At 43.0% G+C, this 18663-nt stretch overlaps 2 protein-coding genes across 5 annotated transcripts in view; both read left to right on the top strand.

Annotated features, from left to right (window-relative positions):
* The window catches only part of LOC123997378 (rab GTPase-activating protein 1-like), a 173795-nt gene that overhangs the window by 76729 nt on the left and 78403 nt on the right, over window positions 1-18663 (top strand). The gene's annotated exons all lie outside the window — the stretch shown is intronic.
* Window positions 6932-13527, top strand: LOC123997380 (G-protein coupled receptor 52-like). The gene has a single exon (XM_046301545.1). The coding sequence runs from the start codon at window positions 8787-8789 to the stop codon at window positions 9903-9905; it is 1119 nt and encodes a 372-aa protein (XP_046157501.1). The 5' UTR covers window positions 6932-8786; the 3' UTR covers window positions 9906-13527.

Raw genomic sequence — 18663 nt, 5'->3', positions numbered from 1 at the left:
ACTTCCGTATTGAGCGAGTCACTGGTACTTCCTGCTTGAGTTTTTTTTGTTGTAATCAGGAGGATAGAATTAGGGTCAGATTTGCTAAATGGAGGGTGAGGGAGAGATTTGTAAGTGTCTGTGTGTGGAGTATTTCTTTCTGGTTGTACATATAACATGCTGGTAGAAAACTGATTTGAAGTTTTCCTGCATTAAAGCCCCCAGCCAATAGGACCGCCGCTTCTGGGTGAGCATTCTCGTTTGCTTATGGCCTTATACAGTACTTAGTGCCTGCATCTGTTTGGGGGTAAATAGACTGCTACGAAAAATATAGATAAACTCTCTTGATAAATAGTGTGGTCTACAGCTTATGTGGTACTCTTCTTCAGGCGAGCAAAACCTCGAGACTTCCTTAATATTAGAGATCACGCACCAACTTTTGTTGACAAGTTGACACAGACCACCACCCCTCATCTTACCGGAGGTGGTTCTGTCCTGCCGATGCATGGAAAACTCAGCCAACTGTTCTCTTTCAGCCATGACTCGGTGACACGTAAGATATTATTAGTTTTTAATGTCCCGTTGGTAGGATAGTCTCAAATGGAGCTCATCCAGTTTATTCTCCAGTAATTGCTTGTTCGCCAGTAAGACTGATGGTAAAGGCGGATTATCCACTCGCCGATGAATTCTCCCCAAGCTGTTCATTGACTACAGCTCTGCTTTCAACAGCTCAGTGCCCTACAAGCTCATCCGTTAGCTAAAGTCCTTGGGACTGAACGCCTCTCTCTGTAACTGAATCCTGGACTTCCTGACGGGTCGCCCCCAGGTGGTGAGGATAGGCAACAATACATCCTCCATGCTGACCCTCGGGGGTGTGTGTTTAGTCCTCTCCTGTACTCCCTGTTCACCTATGACTGCGTGGCCACGCATAACTCCAACATAACCATTAAGTTTGCTGACGACACAACGGTGGTGGGCTTGATCACCAATGACGATGAGACAGCCTGTAGTGAGGAAGTCAAAGACCTGGCAGTGTGGCACCAGGACAACAACCTCCTGTCCCTCAACGTGGGCAAGACAACGGACCTTATCGTGGATTACAGGAAACAGAGGGCCGAACATGCCCACATTCACATCAACGGGGCTGTAGTAGAGCATGTGTCTAGAGGTTCCTCTGTGTCCACATCACTAAGGAACTATCATGGCCCACACAGTCGTATAGAGAACACGATAACGCCTCTTCCCCCTCAGGAGGAAAAGATTTGTGAACGACCCTCAGATCCTCAAAGTTCTACAGCTGCACCATTTGAGAGCATCTTGACTGGCTGTATCACTGTTTGGTATGGCAACTGCTCGGCATCCAATCGCAAGGCTCTACAGAGGGTAGTGCGTACAGCCCTGTACATCACTAGGGCCAAACTGGGGCTATGTACATCACTGGTGCACCAAAAATGGTCAAAGAATCCAGCCACCCAAGTTATAGACTGTTCTCTTTGCTACCTAGCGGCAAGCGATACCGGAACACCAAGTCTGTGACCAAAAGGCACCTGAATAGCTTCTACCCCAATGCCACAAGACTGCTGAACATTCATCAAATGGCTACATGGACAATTTAGATGTATTTTTTTATTTAACTAGGTAGGCCAGTTGAGAACAAGTTCTTATTTACACCTGCAACCTGGTCAAGATAAAGCAAAGCAGTGCGACACAAACAACAACAGAGTTACACATGGAATAAACAAGCGTACAGTCAATAACACAATAGAGAAAAATAAAGTCTATATACTGTGTGTGCAAATGGCGTGAAGTAGGCCATAGTAGCAAGTAATTACAATTTAGCAAATTAACACTGGAGTGATAGATGTGCAAGTAGAAATACTGGTGTGCAAAAGAGCAGAAAAGTAAATAAAAACAATGTGGGGATGCGGTAGGTAGATTGGATGAGCTATTTACAGATGGGCTATGTACAGCTGCAGCGATCGGATAGCTGATGTTTAAAGTTAGTGAGGGAAATATAAGTGTCCAGCTTCAGTGATTTTTTTTTTGCATTTCGTTCCAGTCATTGGCAGCAGAGAACTGTAAGGAAATGCGGCCAAAGGAGGTGTTGGCTTTGGGGATGACCAGTGAGATATACCATGCTGGAGCGTGTTGTACGGGTGGGTGTTGTTATCTTGACCAGTGAGCTGAGATAAGGCGGCAAAGACTTATAGATGACCTGGAGCAAGTGGGTCTGGCGACGAATATGTGGCAAGGGCCAGCTGATTAGAGCATACAGGTCTCAGTGGTGGGTGGTATATGGGGCTTTGGTGACAACGGATGGCACTGTGATGGACTCCATCCAGTTTGCTGAGTAGAGTGTTGGAGGCTATTTTGTAAATGACATCGCCGAAGTCGAGGATTGGTAGGATAGTCAGTTTTACTAGGGTATGTTTGGTGGCATGAGTGAAGGAGGCTTTGTTTCGGAATGGAAAGCTGATTCTAGATTTAATTTTGGATTGGAGATGTTTAATATCAGTCTGGAAGGAGAGTTTACAGTGTAGCCAGACACCTAGGAATTTGTAGTTGTCCACATATTCTAAGTCAGAACCATCCAGAGTAGTGATGTTAGTCGAGCGGGCGAGTGCGGGCAGCGAACGGTTGAAAAGCATGCATTTAAGAGTAGTTGGAGTCCATGGAAGGAGTTGTTGTATGTCATCAAAGCTCATTTGGAGTTTTGTTAACCTTTCTGGGATATGTGGGATGGTAGCGTCCCACCTCTTCAGCAGCCAGTGAAATTGCAGGGCGCCAAATTCAAAACAACAGAAATCCCATAATTAAAATTCGTCAAACATACAAGTATTTTACACCATGTTAAAGATAAACTTGTTGTAAATCCAAATCTTCAATAATTTTTCCATCCGGATAATTCCTTTGTATGTAGAAATGCAATGGAACGCAGCTAACTTTCACGGGAGTGCGCGAGACTGAGCTCATGGCACTCTGCCAGACACCTGACTCAAACAGCTCTCTTTCCCCCCTCCTTCACAGTGGAAGCCTCAAACAAGGTTCTAAAGACTGTTGACATCTAGTGGAAGCCGTAGGAAGTGCAATATGACCCCATAGACACTGTATATTCAATAGTAGAACTACAAACCTCAGATTTCCCACTTCTTGGTTGGATTTTTTTCTCAGGTTTTTGCCTGCCATATGAGTTATGTTATACTCACAGACATCATTCAAACAGTTTTAGAAACTTCAGTGTTTTCTATCCAAATTTCCAAATTATATGCATATTCTAGCTTCTGGGTCTGAGTTGCAGGCAGTTTACTCTGGGCACCTTATTCATCCAAGCTACTCAATACTGCTCCCCAGTCCCAAAGAAGTTAACACAGTGTCCAAAGAAGGGCCAGACGTATACAGAATGGTGTCGTCTGCGTAGAGGTGGATCAGGGAATTACCCGCAGGGCAGGAAGAGCAACATTGTTGATATATAAAGAGAACAGTAGGCCCGAGAATTGAACCCTGTGGTACACATTTGACACACTGAACTTGATTTGGCACTCTGAACTCTGTCTACATTACCCCCCTTTATTATTTATCTGAATTGACTCCCTTGAACTGATTATGCACACTCACTAGACTACCGACACACTCACTAGACTCTACCCACACACTACATACGCTCACACATGCATATTGACGCCACATACTTAGACACACTTTCACTTTTAACATGTGCTGCGACTTCTGTGTATTATGTTTATTTACACATTTGCACACACTGTTTATATACTTTCTTTTTTTCTATTGTATTATTATTCCATGTGTAACTCTGTGTTGTTTTTGTCGCACTGCTTTGCTTTATCTTGGCCAGGTCGCAGTTGTAAATGAGAACTTGTTCTCAACTGGCCTACCTGGTTAAATAAAGGTGAAATACAAATAAATCAATTATATATCCTGATTGCCTAGTCACGTTTAACCCTACTCACATGTAAATATTGAATTATCACAACTACCTGGTACTCCTGCACATTGACTCGGTACAGTTGCTCCTTGTATATAGCCTGGTTATTGTTTTTGTGTTACTATTTCCTTTTTTATTTAGCAAATATTTGTTGGTTCTTAACCTCTCTGGGATATGTGGGACACCTGGCCAAAAGCCAGGGAAAATGCAGAGCGCCAAATTCAAATAATTTACTATAAAAATCAAACTTTCATTAAATCACACAAAAAAGCTACGCATGTTGTGAACCCAGCCAACATGTCAGATTTCAAGAAGGCTCTTCGGCGAGAGCAAAAGATGCTATTATCTGAGGATAGCACCCCAGTAAACAAAGAGAGAGAAGCATATTTCAACCCGGCAGGCGTGACACAAAACGCAGAAATACTCCAATATGTCCCATAAACATCACAAATGGTCCTTTTGTTCGATTAATTCCGTCAATATATATCCAAAATGTCAATTTATTTGTCATGTTTGATCCAGAAAAACACCGGTTCCAATTTGCGCACGTGACTTCAAAATATCTCAAAAGTTACCTGTTAAACTTTACCAAAACATTTCAAACTACTTTTGTAATACAGCTTTAGGTATTTTTTTAACATAAATAATCGATAAAATTGAAGACGGGATGATCTGTGTTCAATACAGGAGGAAAACACACTGTAGCTAGCTTTCTGGTCACGCGCCTCAATCTAACAGTACACTTCAAGTGACCCTCGTTCAAGATGGCCGTACTTCTTCATTACACAAAGGGAAAACCTCAACCAATTTCTAAAGACTGGTGACATCCGTTGGAAGCAGTGGGAACTGCAAGAAGGTCCCTTAGAAATCTGGATTCCCAATGAAAACCCATCTACTAATAATATGCATATCTTATCTTCTGGGGATGAGTCGCAGGCAGTTGAATTTGGGCATGCATTTCATCCGGACGTGAAAATACTGCCCCCTGTCACCAAGAAGTTAACAATGCACGGATGGGAATGGGCTCATAAGTAAGCATTTCACTGTTAAATCTACACCTGTTGTATTCGTCGCATGTGACCAATAAAATTAGATTCGATTGATTTGAATTGGATATCTGTTCATGTTTAATTACTGAACCTACCTTTTACGTAGTCCTTTTGATTCCTAACATAAGGCTTCTACAAGTAAGCGGCACTGCTGAGGTCTTTTTTTGAAGATTTGAGTTCCACAATATAATATAACCAGTTGATAATACGGTTTCAGTTAATGAATCTTAAATGGCACTTGTTTTTTTATTGACTGAATATACACTGAGTGAGCAGGTTCTTAATGTTGAGTTGCACCCCCTTTTGCCCTCGGAACAGCCTCAATTTGTCAGGGCATGTACTCTACAAGGTGTTGATACACACAGGAAACTGTTGAGTGTGAAAAACCCAGCAGCGTTCTTGACACACTCAAACCAAATCATACCCCGTTCGAAGTCACTTAACTTTTGTTTTACCAATTCACCCTCTGAATGGTACACATACACAATCCATGTCTCAATTGTCTCGAGGCTTAAAAATCTTTCTTTAACCGGTCTCCCATTCATCCACACTGATTTGTGTATTTATCATGCGACATCAATAAGGGATCATAGTTTTCACCTGGATTCACCTTGTCAGTCTGTCATGGAAAGAGCAGGTGTTCCTAATTTTTTGTACACTCTATGTTGGGCAATTTAGCCATTAGGATTTGTAATCTGTAATGGTTGTAGCAAATTAAGCATTGTTGCTCATTGTTGGCATAGATAAGTACACACATTACTTTCCCATTCGAGTACTCGAAGGAAAATAAAGCATGCGAGTACATGAACAGTACAAAATGTTCAAATGCCCATCCCTAATTCTCTGCAGCCTTTGTAGAGAGCATATGGTAATTTCTCATTCAAATCTCCTTTTCATATAACGCCTATTGTGAAGCATTAGCACTGGGGTGACCTTGACTTCTTCTCCCGTTTGCCGCACTAGGTTTGTTTTTGTAATGCGTTGATATTTATACTCGTATTGAGCAGCTCGAAACTGATCTCCCCGCTCTCAGGCCCACTTACCTCCGGCTCTCTTTGACTGTTAGTCAGTGTTGGTGTGAGCTACTGTACACTATAATGGCCTGGCCCTTATTTACCCAGCCTTAACAAAGAGCCCGGACAGGGGCCTGCCCGCTTGTCCCAACACAGTAGCCATAGTGGCTGGGATCAAAAGGCTCAAAGGGGGTGGGACAGGGAAGGGGATTACTACCGTTGTTTTTACAGCCCTCCCTTTTTTTCTCTCTCTCTCTCTGCGAAATAATTATTAACGTACAGTAGCCTTCTGGCTGTGACCGTTTTTCACCTGTAGTCCAAAAGGTGAAGGACATCAGGTTATCCACTTCACCATGCCACTTTCTCGTCTGTTCTTATCTTCTTGGGAATCTCCGTGTTCAGTTTTATAGAGCTTACGCAAGTAGCTTTAAAAGTATAGCTTTCTTGTATATCCTGGTGTTTTCATTATTGTAGAGGTTAGTTGAGCCTGAACTCTGTAATGGTATACAGACCATCTACCTCTGAAACTGACCGCCTGCCTCCTCAATTCTTTTGCCGCTTGTTACACTGTCTGCCAGTGAAGGATGATCCCAACTAACTGAAATGCCTGGCAACTGTAACTAAGGGACAGGCATGGCTGGGCTTGGTCATTGGTCGGAGCGATGGACTGGGGGCAGAGAGTCAGAGGGAAAGCCATATTGGGGGAGGGAGCTAGTTAATAGAAGATGGACTGATAGATTACCCTAGTGATTTCAGATTAGTAAACTATCCAAATGTAGCTCTAAAAACAAGAGGAGAGACATTAGAGGAGCAAAAGAGAGTATTGTGGCTGGGTTGGGAAAGGACCTCAGGTGCAGCCCAAATGGGAGGGGGTAGAGAGAGGGAGAGATCGGGTGTATCAGAGGGAGGGGTAGAGCGCGGTTCAGAGGGAACGGGAGAGAGTGAGAGCGAGCATGTGTGTGTGTGCGTGCAGGGTAAAGAGAGTGAGCGGGAGAACGAGAGCGAAGGGAAAAGGAACTGTAAGCCAGTCACAGCATCTCTTTCCCACTGCACCAGTTGGTGAGGGACAGCTCCTCTCTCCAAAAGGTTTCTATTTATTTATTTCGTGCTTCACTCCAGGACTGCTTTGCTGAATGAAATTGTATTTCTGTCTCTTCGGTTATTCGTTTGGCGAAAGCTGAGTTCGGCTGGGGGAATGGAAATTAGAGGAGACGCACACAGAGGACAGCATTGAAACTGGAACTCTCTGTACTGGCGGAGTCGTTTCTCTTTTGCTGTGGCTTGGTTTTTGTAACAAGGAGCAGACGTACTGAAAGAGGAAGAAAGAGTCAAAAGTCCAGACAGCTGTGCCTCCCCTGAAAAACACCTCCAAAAAAACGTATTTGAATGGAACGGGCATGTATATGTACTAATAATATCAATAATGGAAACATGCGCTTAAGATGCGAGGCTGACGTAAAGAGCTTTCATCCTAGGCTGTAAACAAGCGGAATGCAGATTGATCCCACATCCATCTCAGCCGGCGCCCTGAACAGAATTTCTAAGGAGACACAGTCCGAGGAGCTCTGAGACATCCAGATGTCTTCTACCGGCTCCAGTATCTATTGATCCGATTGTGTGAGACTCCTGACAACTCCTACATTCTTTGCCTGAAAGATCCTCTTTTGCAACCAGCTTTTGCCTCTCATAACCTGGAGAACGAAAGTTTCAGAAAAGTGCGTGGATTGGGATTCCAGAGACCAAAGCCAGATTTGTGGCTACACACACATAACAGGATCCAGATTATTCTGCGCCTCCTTTGGCTTCTCTCTGATTGGGGAACATTGTAAAACATAATTCCCCCGGCGCTCTGTGGAATGAGAGCTGTGATATTAACCACCGCAGAGAGCCCTGTGTTTGTCTAGCGTGTCTGTGTTTTGATTCGGACAATAGCGGGGCGTACATGGGGTCCAGACACTGACCACGGGACCACTCACTACCCCAAAATAAGAGGATGTGCATACTACAAGACTGAGAAACAATTGCGGCTTGTCTAACAGCATTTTGGAACTTTAGAGAGGACTTGAGGTATGAACCAAACACAATGGCTAACGGGGATGTAATTACTCGTATGAATTTGGGGTTTTCCCAGTGGATCTTTCTCTGACAGTAAACAAGCTATCTGAAAGTCGAAATTATACCGACACGCTAAATGTTTTAATACTATTTTCTCTTATCTATAGTCTCAAAATAGGAGTCACATGCTCCCTGTCTTGTTTAATCTGCAGTAGGATCTGCACCAGAGCGCCCTGCCTGCCTGCCTGCCTCATGTTTCTCCCCCACATGCCGACTACCCTGCACCTCCTGTGCTTTTTGCCCTTGTGAGGACAACACCTGCTCTCCATCCCCAGTCTCCCAGTGGCAGCCCTCTTATGAATCAGGAGATGTGGCCGCAGACTGTTAGGGAGAGCAATGGGGATCCCTGCCGCCGGGATAAATGCCTGGCATAGCACCGGTAGACCTTTTTCTGTTTTTGGAGGGAATATCTTCTTTCGACAATTACCCCACTGCCTCTAAGCATGACTGATCGAAAAAGTAGAGCCAAGTCGGCAGTCCTGCTTTCCTATGGGCTGTATTGATTTTTGTCAGTCAGTGTTCATTTGATTGAGACCCAGCTATGTGAGAGCCGAGGTGAAAGAGCGAGAGAGGCTAGAACTCCCATTTGCTGAGGGAGGCTACAGGCAGACAGGTCTTCAGTTACAGTCCATCTGCATCGTGGTTGGCACAGCACAAACCTGACCCACCTGGACCGCGCCCAGAACAATGAACCAGTCAGCATTGACGACAGACCTGGTTCCCACTGCCAACAGCAGTCTGGTGGGCCCAGACCCCAACCACTCCTGTCCCCTGGGCTGGGGCCAGAACGAGGGCCTGGAGGCCTGTGTCTTGGAGACTGCTGTCATCGTTCTGCTCACGGTGCTCATCATTGCCGGGAACCTGACGGTGATCTTCGTGTTTCACTGCGCCCCCCTGCTACACCACTATACCACCAGCTACTTCATCCAGACTATGGCCTACGCTGACCTGCTGGTGGGCCTCAGCTGCCTGGTGCCCACCCTGTCCCTGCTGCACTACCCGGCCAGCGTCCAGGAGCCCATCACCTGCCAGGTCTTCAGCTACGTCATCTCGGTGCTCAAGAGCGTCTCAATGGCCTGTCTGGCCTGCATCAGCGTGGATCGCTACCTGGCCATCACCAAACCCCTGTCCTACAACCAGCTGGTGACGCCATGCCGGCTCCGCGGTTGCATCGCCCTCATCTGGGTCTACTCCAGCCTGGTCTTTCTGCCCTCTTTCTTTGGCTGGGGCAAGCCGGGTTACCACGGGGACATCTTTGAGTGGTGCGCCCACTCCTGGCCCACCTCGGCGCTCTTCACAGGCTTTGTGGTATGCCTACTGTACGCTCCCGCGGCCCTGGTAGTCTGCTTCACCTACTTCCACATCTTCCGCATCTGCCAGCAGCACAACCGGGAGATCAGTGAGAGGCGAGCACGCTTCCCTAGCCAGGAGATGGAGGCTGGGGAGGGTGGTGGCAGTGGCAGCGGCGGGGGGCACCACGCGGGTCAAGGGCCTGACAGGCGCTACGCCATGGTGCTATTCCGCATCACCAGCGTCTTCTACATGCTTTGGCTGCCCTACATAATCTATTTCCTGTTGGAGAGCTCCCACGTGCTGGACAGTCCCGCCCTGTCCTTTGTAACAACCTGGTTGGCCATCAGCAACAGCTTCTGCAACTGCGTCATCTACAGCCTGTCCAACAGTGTGTTCCGCCTGGGCATGCGCCGCCTCTCGCAGACACTCTGTTCCTTCAGCCACTGTGCAGCCGACGACAGGGACTTTGGCGAACCCAAGCCCAGGAAGAGGCCAAAGTCCTGCTCCATCTGAGGCGTTGGAGGATATTGTTAGAAAAGCAGCGAATTTCAAAGGTTACATCTTTACAAAGCTGACAGGGCTGTCCCAAAGAGAGAGAATTTAGGCTCAGACGGTTTGTTTTGAAGGATACCAATGACTTTTGCCACAGTCATGCCAAGCCATGATTTACAGGCAAACGTTAGATTGCTGAGAGAGGCTACGTTGTTTTAAAGGTTTACTTTCTGAACAACTAAATGGATGAGAGATTGGTACTACATTTTGGCTTTAAACCTGTGTAGTGGAGTTTCGCTGTAAACCTACTGTATGTGCATCCTTATGTAAAACCTAATTTGACCATGGTTCTCAGGCTTTGATGTTACATTTTTTTGTTCCTCGACAGTCGGGTAAAGTTCTTATAAAAATACAAAGTTAGAGGTCCTCAAAATGGATAAGCACTTTCCTCAAACATTGATGGTGACCTCATGATTTAAGCATCTCTGATTTCAAGGTAATGTGGACTAAAGTGTATTGAATTTAAATACCAATATTGGACTGCTACTATAGGTCTGTGTTCTTGTTGGGCACTCAAAGGCTGAATTAGCATAGACAACATCAACATGTAATCCTCATTTGCATTACACTCCCTTTTTAGGAGTTGACATGGGGTATGTGTGTGCAAATGGCTGACTATTCACTTACTGTACATGCTCCTGGACAATGGTGTAAATAACAGCAGATGGGCTAGTGGCCTTGACCTGTTATGACAAACAAAAGTTTTGCGGTGTTTGCAGGCCTGTTAGCAAGCAGTCAGAGTGTTCAAAGACTTTCGGTCAGTCCTAAACAGAGAGATGGGGCACTCAATTTGATGAGTTACTCAATCTCCTAAAAAAAACACACACACACTAATGATTTAGTTTTATTAGATATTTCTATATTTTCACGTGTACTATTTCTTTAAAAAAAATCTTTGTCAATGCTTCCTATAGAGTAGCTGTTTAGGAAGCAGATCAAGGGATTGGTTCTGTCCACTAATGCATACATCTCTCTCTTAATCTTTGGTTGAGTTCAGAAAAATCTGCTTCACTCTACTTAAAGATCAGCGTCATATGTATGACTCTGTTCCCTCTGCTTTTCCACGTTAAGTGCAGAGACTGTTCCCTTTTTAGGGCCTTATTGTACAAAATACAGTGGGCATGTGCAGTAAATGCACCATGAAGACTGCCTTTAGTTATGTATTATACTGTTTGATACAGCGCAGGTGAAGTCATTCCAAGTTTTTCTTGTACATTCCCAGAATGGTCCGTTTTTTTTATAGATAATGTAGAAAAATACATAAAGTGCAGATTTTCAGTGATACCCAAGACTATTGTGAAATCCCTCTCTATTCTTATGTTGTAGGCCATTTGAAGTTAGACCTGTGTTGTCAGTGTGTATTTGACTGTGTGGTAAAAACAAGCAACACGGCGAACTGAACCCTCGATATCATGACTGTTTTTTTTTTGTTCAACATTATGCTACTTAACCTGTGTAGTCATTCCCCGCTTTCCATTACAGATTGTTCTGTATATGTGCCTAAAGATATATTTTTCTGGAAAAGATATCACAGAGATTTACTTTCTGTTCCATCTATACACAGGGACACAGTTCTGGCTGCATGCCATTTGCGTTTTGTAACGTGACCTTCATTTGACTTGACTGAAGATCCATCATGCTTACATTTGCCGATACAGTAGGACCATCTCGTTTCAGCACTTTTCATGAGCTTATGATGAGGTCAGAAGCTTTAATATTTGTAGCGCGATTCATTATCATTTTAGGGGGCAAATATAATCATAGGGGTTCTGAATTCTGCCTCAAAAGACTTTAAAAAAGAAAACGTACCCTCCCCAATGGTTGCTTGATGTCTGAGATGACATCTTCACATTACTGTATTTGATTTATTTGATCTTGTGTGAGGTGCATTTTTCTTATTTTTTATCAAATGGGCCATATACAGTGGGATCTGAAAGTATTGCCACCCTTGATAAAGATGAGCAAAAAATGACTATAGAAGGAATAATTCAAATACTGAGCTATATTGGATGCGACAATGGGGGAAATATATTATTTTCTAACACTGAGATGTCCATTACAAAAAGTTGATTTAGTGGCAAATTATTTATTTTGGGGGGGATTTTGATGTGTGCTTGGGGTTATTGTGTTGATGGAAGATCCGTTTGCGGCCAAGTTTCAGCCTCCTGGCAGAGGCAATTAGGTTTTTTGCCAAAATGTCCTGGTGCCGGATAAAGTTCATGATGATTTTGACCTTAACAAGGGCCCCAGGACCAGTGAAAACAAAATAGACCCATAACATCAAATATCCACCACCTTATTTTACAGTAGGTAGTGCTGAGTGATTAGTGCTTTTTGAGGTCGGTTGTGTTCCAATTATTTTTAAAAGTCATCACAGTTTTTAAATATAATTTTTTTAGACAAATGCGCAATGCATTGTGGGTTGAATGATGTAACAAAGCAGAATAAAACAAAAAGTCCCATGATGGTAGTGACTGCCCGTTACTGCTTATCACTTATTAACCATTTTATTCAAATTACTTTAATAAAATATTTCAGTTGTGTATATTACATTTGTTTTATTTGTTGACTTTATTATTTCATTCCAAGTTATCATCTCATCTCTATAGAGCTGCTGCCTGACAAATCACTATTTTAGTAGTAATTCAAATTAAACAAGGCATACTTTTTTATGACTGCTGAATACCAACTATCAATCACTTAGATCATGTCTTTTCAGGTAGAGATACATGCATCTTTCCCTCTTGATCGCACGTTCTGTGTTCACCCCATCTCCGTGTCTGCTCCACATAGACCGGACAAATAGGCACGCACGGAATTGATTATGGTCATTGTAGTTAATTACCAAGTTTAAACTATGTAGAATATTTGCCTGTTTTGAGCAAAATGGAATTCAAATAATTGAACCGACGTTGGTCAATTAGTTGTTTAGAAAACGAAAAAGAATCCACATTTTGGTTTATCGCGCAGCATATTATTTATAGGGTTCTTTTCTGCTTATGCATTCTCATTTCGACACCAACCCACCAATGGTGTCCGAGGTCAAAGAGCAATGTTTTCATCTGACCAAAGCACTGGTTCCAATCCAACTGCCAATACCATTTAGCAAACTCCAGGTGTTTTACATTTGTTGGAGGACATGAAAATGGAGCTCTTTAGCCACACACACCAGTGGTGGGTTTGGCGTCTAAATGAGAATGCATAAGCAGAAAATAACCCCATACCTGCTGTAAAATATGGAGGTGGATCTTTGATGTTATGGGGCCACTTAGTTCTCACTGGTCCTGGGGCCCTTGTTAAGGTCAAAGACCGGAGCCAGACATTTGACAACAAATGGAACTTCCAGCAAGAAAATAACCACAGGCACACATCAAAAACCACAAAGAAATGTTTAATTGGCCTCAAAATCAACATTTTGTAATGGCCACATGGAACGACAGATACTCCCCCAAGAAAATCTTATGGAAGTTTGTTCTGAAGTGTCTGTCCCATATCTGAGATTTACCACCAGGCTACCTACTGCCCCAAAATATATAAGAAAGATCAGGAAATGTATTTAACCCCTTATTTCTGTCACTAAACAGTCTCCATATATGCTTCCTTCTGTAGCTCAGTTGGTAGAGCATGGCGCTTGTAACGCCAGGGTAGTGGGTTCGATTCCCGGGACCACCCATACGTAGAATGTATGCACACATGACTGTAAGTCGCTTTGGATAAAAGCGTCTGCTAAATGGCATATATTATTATTATATTATTAAAACAATTCTGCGTTACCGGGTGACTTTCATACGAGTCTTGTGAGGCCTAGAGCAAAACCGCCATGTAAGTGTTCATAAGAGACCGTTCCAAGGTTTTAGCCCAAACTGTTCAGATGCTACAGACAGAAGTTGGCAGGTTGGCTGTACCGACTTCAGACGAGTCCCAAGTCGCTTGTGGGGGTCGTAAACGGAGAACACCGTTGTATTCATGAGACTCATATTTCCATAGAGGGGTCATAATAGTTGTTAGGCCAAATCGTTTTGTGAGAAGACTGATTTTCAGGACGTCTCATGGTCTGACAAACACTGCTCTAGCTCTGTCACCTTTCACCGCAGATGCGGAAGTGCAACGTAGGCGGTTGCGGTGGATTGAGATGCATCCAATGCAACAAAATAATATATATGATGGATTTTTATGGGGATTTTTGTATTATACTAATTAGATTTACGAGGGGGGGTGCGGACTTAAGGGGTTAAGAAATCTACCGTCATAGAGCTGGGACGATAAACAGAAAATCACCTACATTGCCTTCCTCTTACCGAAGCATTTAGCCTACGTTGGTAATTTTCTATGATTTTTGCCACATAACGTTCCTGTAGATTGTTCTTAAACCATTCTTCTTTTTTTTTAAAAGTAGTAGCCTATGCATTATGTTGATTCCTGCAATGAAAGTACAGTATCTAGTTATCCCGGTTTTGCTGCCGGCTGCTCTCGTTCCCTCTTCGCGCTGTGTGCACGGAGGAGGCAGAGATGCATTCTGAGAAGCACAATCATTATGACCGTTGCTCAAAGTGTTGTTCTAGTTACCGAGAGGAGAGTTGCAGCATTCTGTGAGTCGATATAATGTATTTCTCACCTCCTAATATCGAGTTCACGGGACCACTTTACAACCGGAGTGGGGTGTAGTAGTTAATATGATTTGAACGCACCCGGGTAGCAGAGCCGAGCGGAGCGTGTCATTTACAGCGAATAGGCCTACGTCAATTAGCCTAGGCCTAGCACTGGAAAGTTTGTGTAGAACATTAGCCTACATTAACTGATAGATTAATCAGTTAGCCATGTAGGCTAATTGATTATTCTATCTAGCAACAATATCATAGTTAGAGTTAGCAATCTAGCTAAGTGTTTTGAGTTCCCCCTTCCTCAGGTGGCCAATATGCACAAAGATGTTGGAAAAATCCTCTGAAAAGCAAAACAAAACAAAAAATCTCATTGTGGATCCTATTTTGACAGGTTGAACATCAAAATGTCAATCATGCACGTCATGGATATGTTACCATGTACGTACCGTACCTTTTGAATCATAGGCTATCATCTCAGTTATCTTTCCTGGCCTGCTGCTAATGTAAAGTAACTGGCCATTGGAAAAAATATATATATTTGATCTATTTGTTATTGAGCAAAATAGTTACATATATCACAATATTACTTTTCGTCCATATCGCCCAGCTATAGTACCTCCCCCCAAAATAATTTAGCGTAATTTATCGCTGATTTTGTTATTGCAAAAAAAATGTATATATTTATCGTGATTATGTATGTTTTTCCATATCTCCCAGCTCTAAATCATGCCATTAAAGGAATTAACACCCAAATTGTTATTTTAGTTGACTTGGATTCTCTCTAGAATTACGCCCAGATGACTTTGTCTTCACAAATCACTTGTGGTCAAGAGAATACAACAAACATTGTGAGATATTTTGTGATATATGGTAAATCAATATTGTTGACAAGCTAAATTATATCTAGGTATTGCTTTACAGTAAACCTTGCTGATGGTTTCGTGAGAATTAATTGATTCCACACCACAGTAACACTAGTGGAATGTAGTTTCATTCTAACAAGCAAGTTATTGTACTTATTGATAATGTACCACTTTAACTTGACTTTTTGTATTTAGAAAACAGTTTGTGGTTACTGTTATACAATTATATTGACACTGCAAATAAGTGTTTCCCAATTAATTGAGTTTTCATGAAGTAAGTGTTACCCAATTAATTCAGTTTCTTTTCTGCCAGTAGTTTTTTATACCCATGAGCCACTGAATAGGCTATTCACCTTTCCATGTGTATTGTAATGACCAAACTAGTTTTGAATTTCTTTCTGATGTGAAGGAAATACAAAAGAAACTGTCCGAAAAAAACTGATTTAAAGTGCATTCCTTAGGGTGTTGTATCTTAAAGATTTGATTAATACAGTACAAAGTCTATTTATTTTATTATTTCAAAATGGATACGCTACTTGTTAAATAAGAGTATGTATAGTGTGTCTGTCGGTTTTATCCTGCTGTACATATGTGTTCAGGCAACAAACAAAAAACCACAAAACAAATCTTATGACAAAATCTCGACCAGTGATGACTCATACCTTTGTGTTAATTCAACTAGGCTGCTGTAGCTATATGAAGTAAGATGTTTTTGATTAGACGACAAATCGAGAAATTACACAGTATCTATTTTTTTATTTCTGAGATTTTGTCAAAGGCTGTGGTTTTGCTGTTGATGCCAATCCAATAAAACTGAAAAATAATGGGATAAATAAAATCCAGAAATATTGCCTCTTTGAACACTGCCTTGAGTTCTTGATGTGTATATTAACATTTTACTGGTGGTGGGTTTGACTGTACTTTTGTAAAGTGATTTTTAAAAAAGCAGGCAATGATTGAAAGGCTGATTCGCCTGGCCAGTTTCTGGGATAAAGTACCAGTCAAACGTTTGGACACCTACTCATTCCAGGGTTTTCTTAATTCTTTTTTTTTCTTCTACATTGTAGAATAATAGTGAAGACATCAAAAATATGAAATAACATGTATGGAATCATGTAGTAACCATTAAAAAAAAAAAAAATTCAAATATATTTGAGATTCTTCAAAGTAGCCACCAAGTAGCCTTGATGACAGCTCTGCACACTCTTGGCATACTCTTAACCAGCTTCATGAGGTAGTTACCTGGAATGCATTTCAATTAACAGCTGTGCCTTGTTAATTTGTGGAATTTCTTTCCTTCTTAATGCGTTCGAGCCAATCAGTTGTGTTGTGACCAGGTAGAGGTGGTATACAGAAGATATCCCTATTTGGTAAAAGACCAAATCCATACTATGGCAAGAACAGCTCAAATAAGAAAAATGAAATGACTGTCCATCATTACTTTAAGACATGAAGGTCGGTCAATCCTGAACATTTCAAGAAGTGCAGTCGCAGAAACCATCAAATGCTATGATGAAACTGGCTCTCATGAGGACCGCCACAGGAAAGGAAGACCCAGAGTTACCTCTGCTGCAGAGGATAAGTTCATTAGAGTTAACTGCACCTCAGACTGCTTCCCAAATAAATGCAGACACATCTCAACCTCAACTATTCAGAGGAGACTGTGTGAATCAGGCCTTCATGGTCGAATTGCTGCAAACCACCTCTAAAGGACACCAATAAAAAGAAGAGACTTGCTTGGGCCAAGAACCACGAGCAATGGACATTAGACCGGTGGAAATTTGTCCTTTTGGTCTGATGAGTCCAAATTTGAGATATTTGGTTCCAACCGTCGTGTCTTTATGAGACGCGAGTAAGTGAATGGGTGGTCTCTGATGTGTGGTTCCCACCGTGAAGCATGGAGGAAGAGGTGTGGTGTTGTGGGGGTGCTTTGCTGGTGACACTGGTATTTTTTACAATTCAAGGCGCACTTAACCAGCATGGCAACCACAGCATTCTACAGCGATACGCCGTCCCATCTGGTTTGGCTTAGTGGGACTATCATTTGTTTTTCATCAGGACAGTGACCCAAAACACACCTCCAGGCTGTGTAATGGCTACTTGACCAAGAAGGATAGTGAGTGAGTGCTGCATCAGATGACCGGTCTTCCACAATCACCCGACCTCAACCCAGTTGAGATGGTTGGGGATGAGCTGGACCACAGAGGGAAGAAAATGAAGCCAACAAGTGCTCAGCATATATGGGAACTCCTTCAAGACTGTTCAAGAAAGCATTCCAGCCTTATTCTAAATTGCGTTACATAGTTTTTCCCCTCTTCAATCTACACACAATACCCCTAATGACAAAGCAAAAACATGTTTTATTTTTTTGCAAATGTATTAAAAATATAATAATGCATTTTCACATTTACGTAAGTATTCAGTCTCTTTGCTCAGTACTTTGTTGAAGCACCGTTGGCAGCGATTACAGCCTCTAGTCTTCTTGGGTATGATGCTACAAACCTGGCACACCTGTATTTGGGGAGTTTCTCCCATTCTTCTCTGCAGACCCTCTCAAGCTCGGCCAGGTTGGATGGGGAGTGTTGCTACACAGCTATTTTCAGGTCTCTCCAGAAATTTTAGATCTGGTTCAAGTCCGGGCCCTGCTGGGCCACTCAAGGACTTTCAGAGACTTGTCCCGAAGCCACTCCTGCATTTTATTGGCTGTGTGCTAAGTGTCATTGTCCTGTTGGAAGGTGAACCTTTGCCCCAGTCTGTGAACCTGCTCCAGAGCGCTCAGGGCTTCATCAAGGATCTATCTGTACTTTGCACTGTTCATCTTTGCCTTGATCCTGACTAGTCTCCCAGTCCCAGTCCCTGCCACTAAAACAATATCCCCACAGCAAGATGCTGCCACAACAATGCTTCACCATAGGGATTGTGCCAGGTTTTCTCCAGATGTGAAGCTTGGCATTCAGGCCAAAGAGTTCAATCTTGGTTTCATCAGACCAGAGAATGAGTCCTTTAGGTGCCTTTTGGCAAACTCCAAGTGGGCTGTCATGTGCCTTTTTACCGAGAAGTGGCTTCCGTTTGGCCACTCTACCATAAAGGCCTGCTTGGGGGAGTGCTGCAGAAATGGTTGTCCTTCTGGAAGGTTCTCCCATCTCCACAGAGGAACATTGGAGCTCTTTCAGAGTGACCATCGGGTACTTGTTCACCTTCCTGACCAAGGCCCGTCTCCCCCAGTTGCTCTAGGAAGAGTCTTGGTGGTTCCAA

Source organism: Oncorhynchus gorbuscha, linkage group LG15 (assembly GCF_021184085.1).
Source record: "Oncorhynchus gorbuscha isolate QuinsamMale2020 ecotype Even-year linkage group LG15, OgorEven_v1.0, whole genome shotgun sequence".
Classification (NCBI taxonomy): domain Eukaryota; kingdom Metazoa; phylum Chordata; class Actinopteri; order Salmoniformes; family Salmonidae; genus Oncorhynchus; species Oncorhynchus gorbuscha.
The sequence above is the reverse complement of the archived record's forward strand: the minus strand, read 5'-3'. Positions and strand labels throughout refer to the sequence as shown.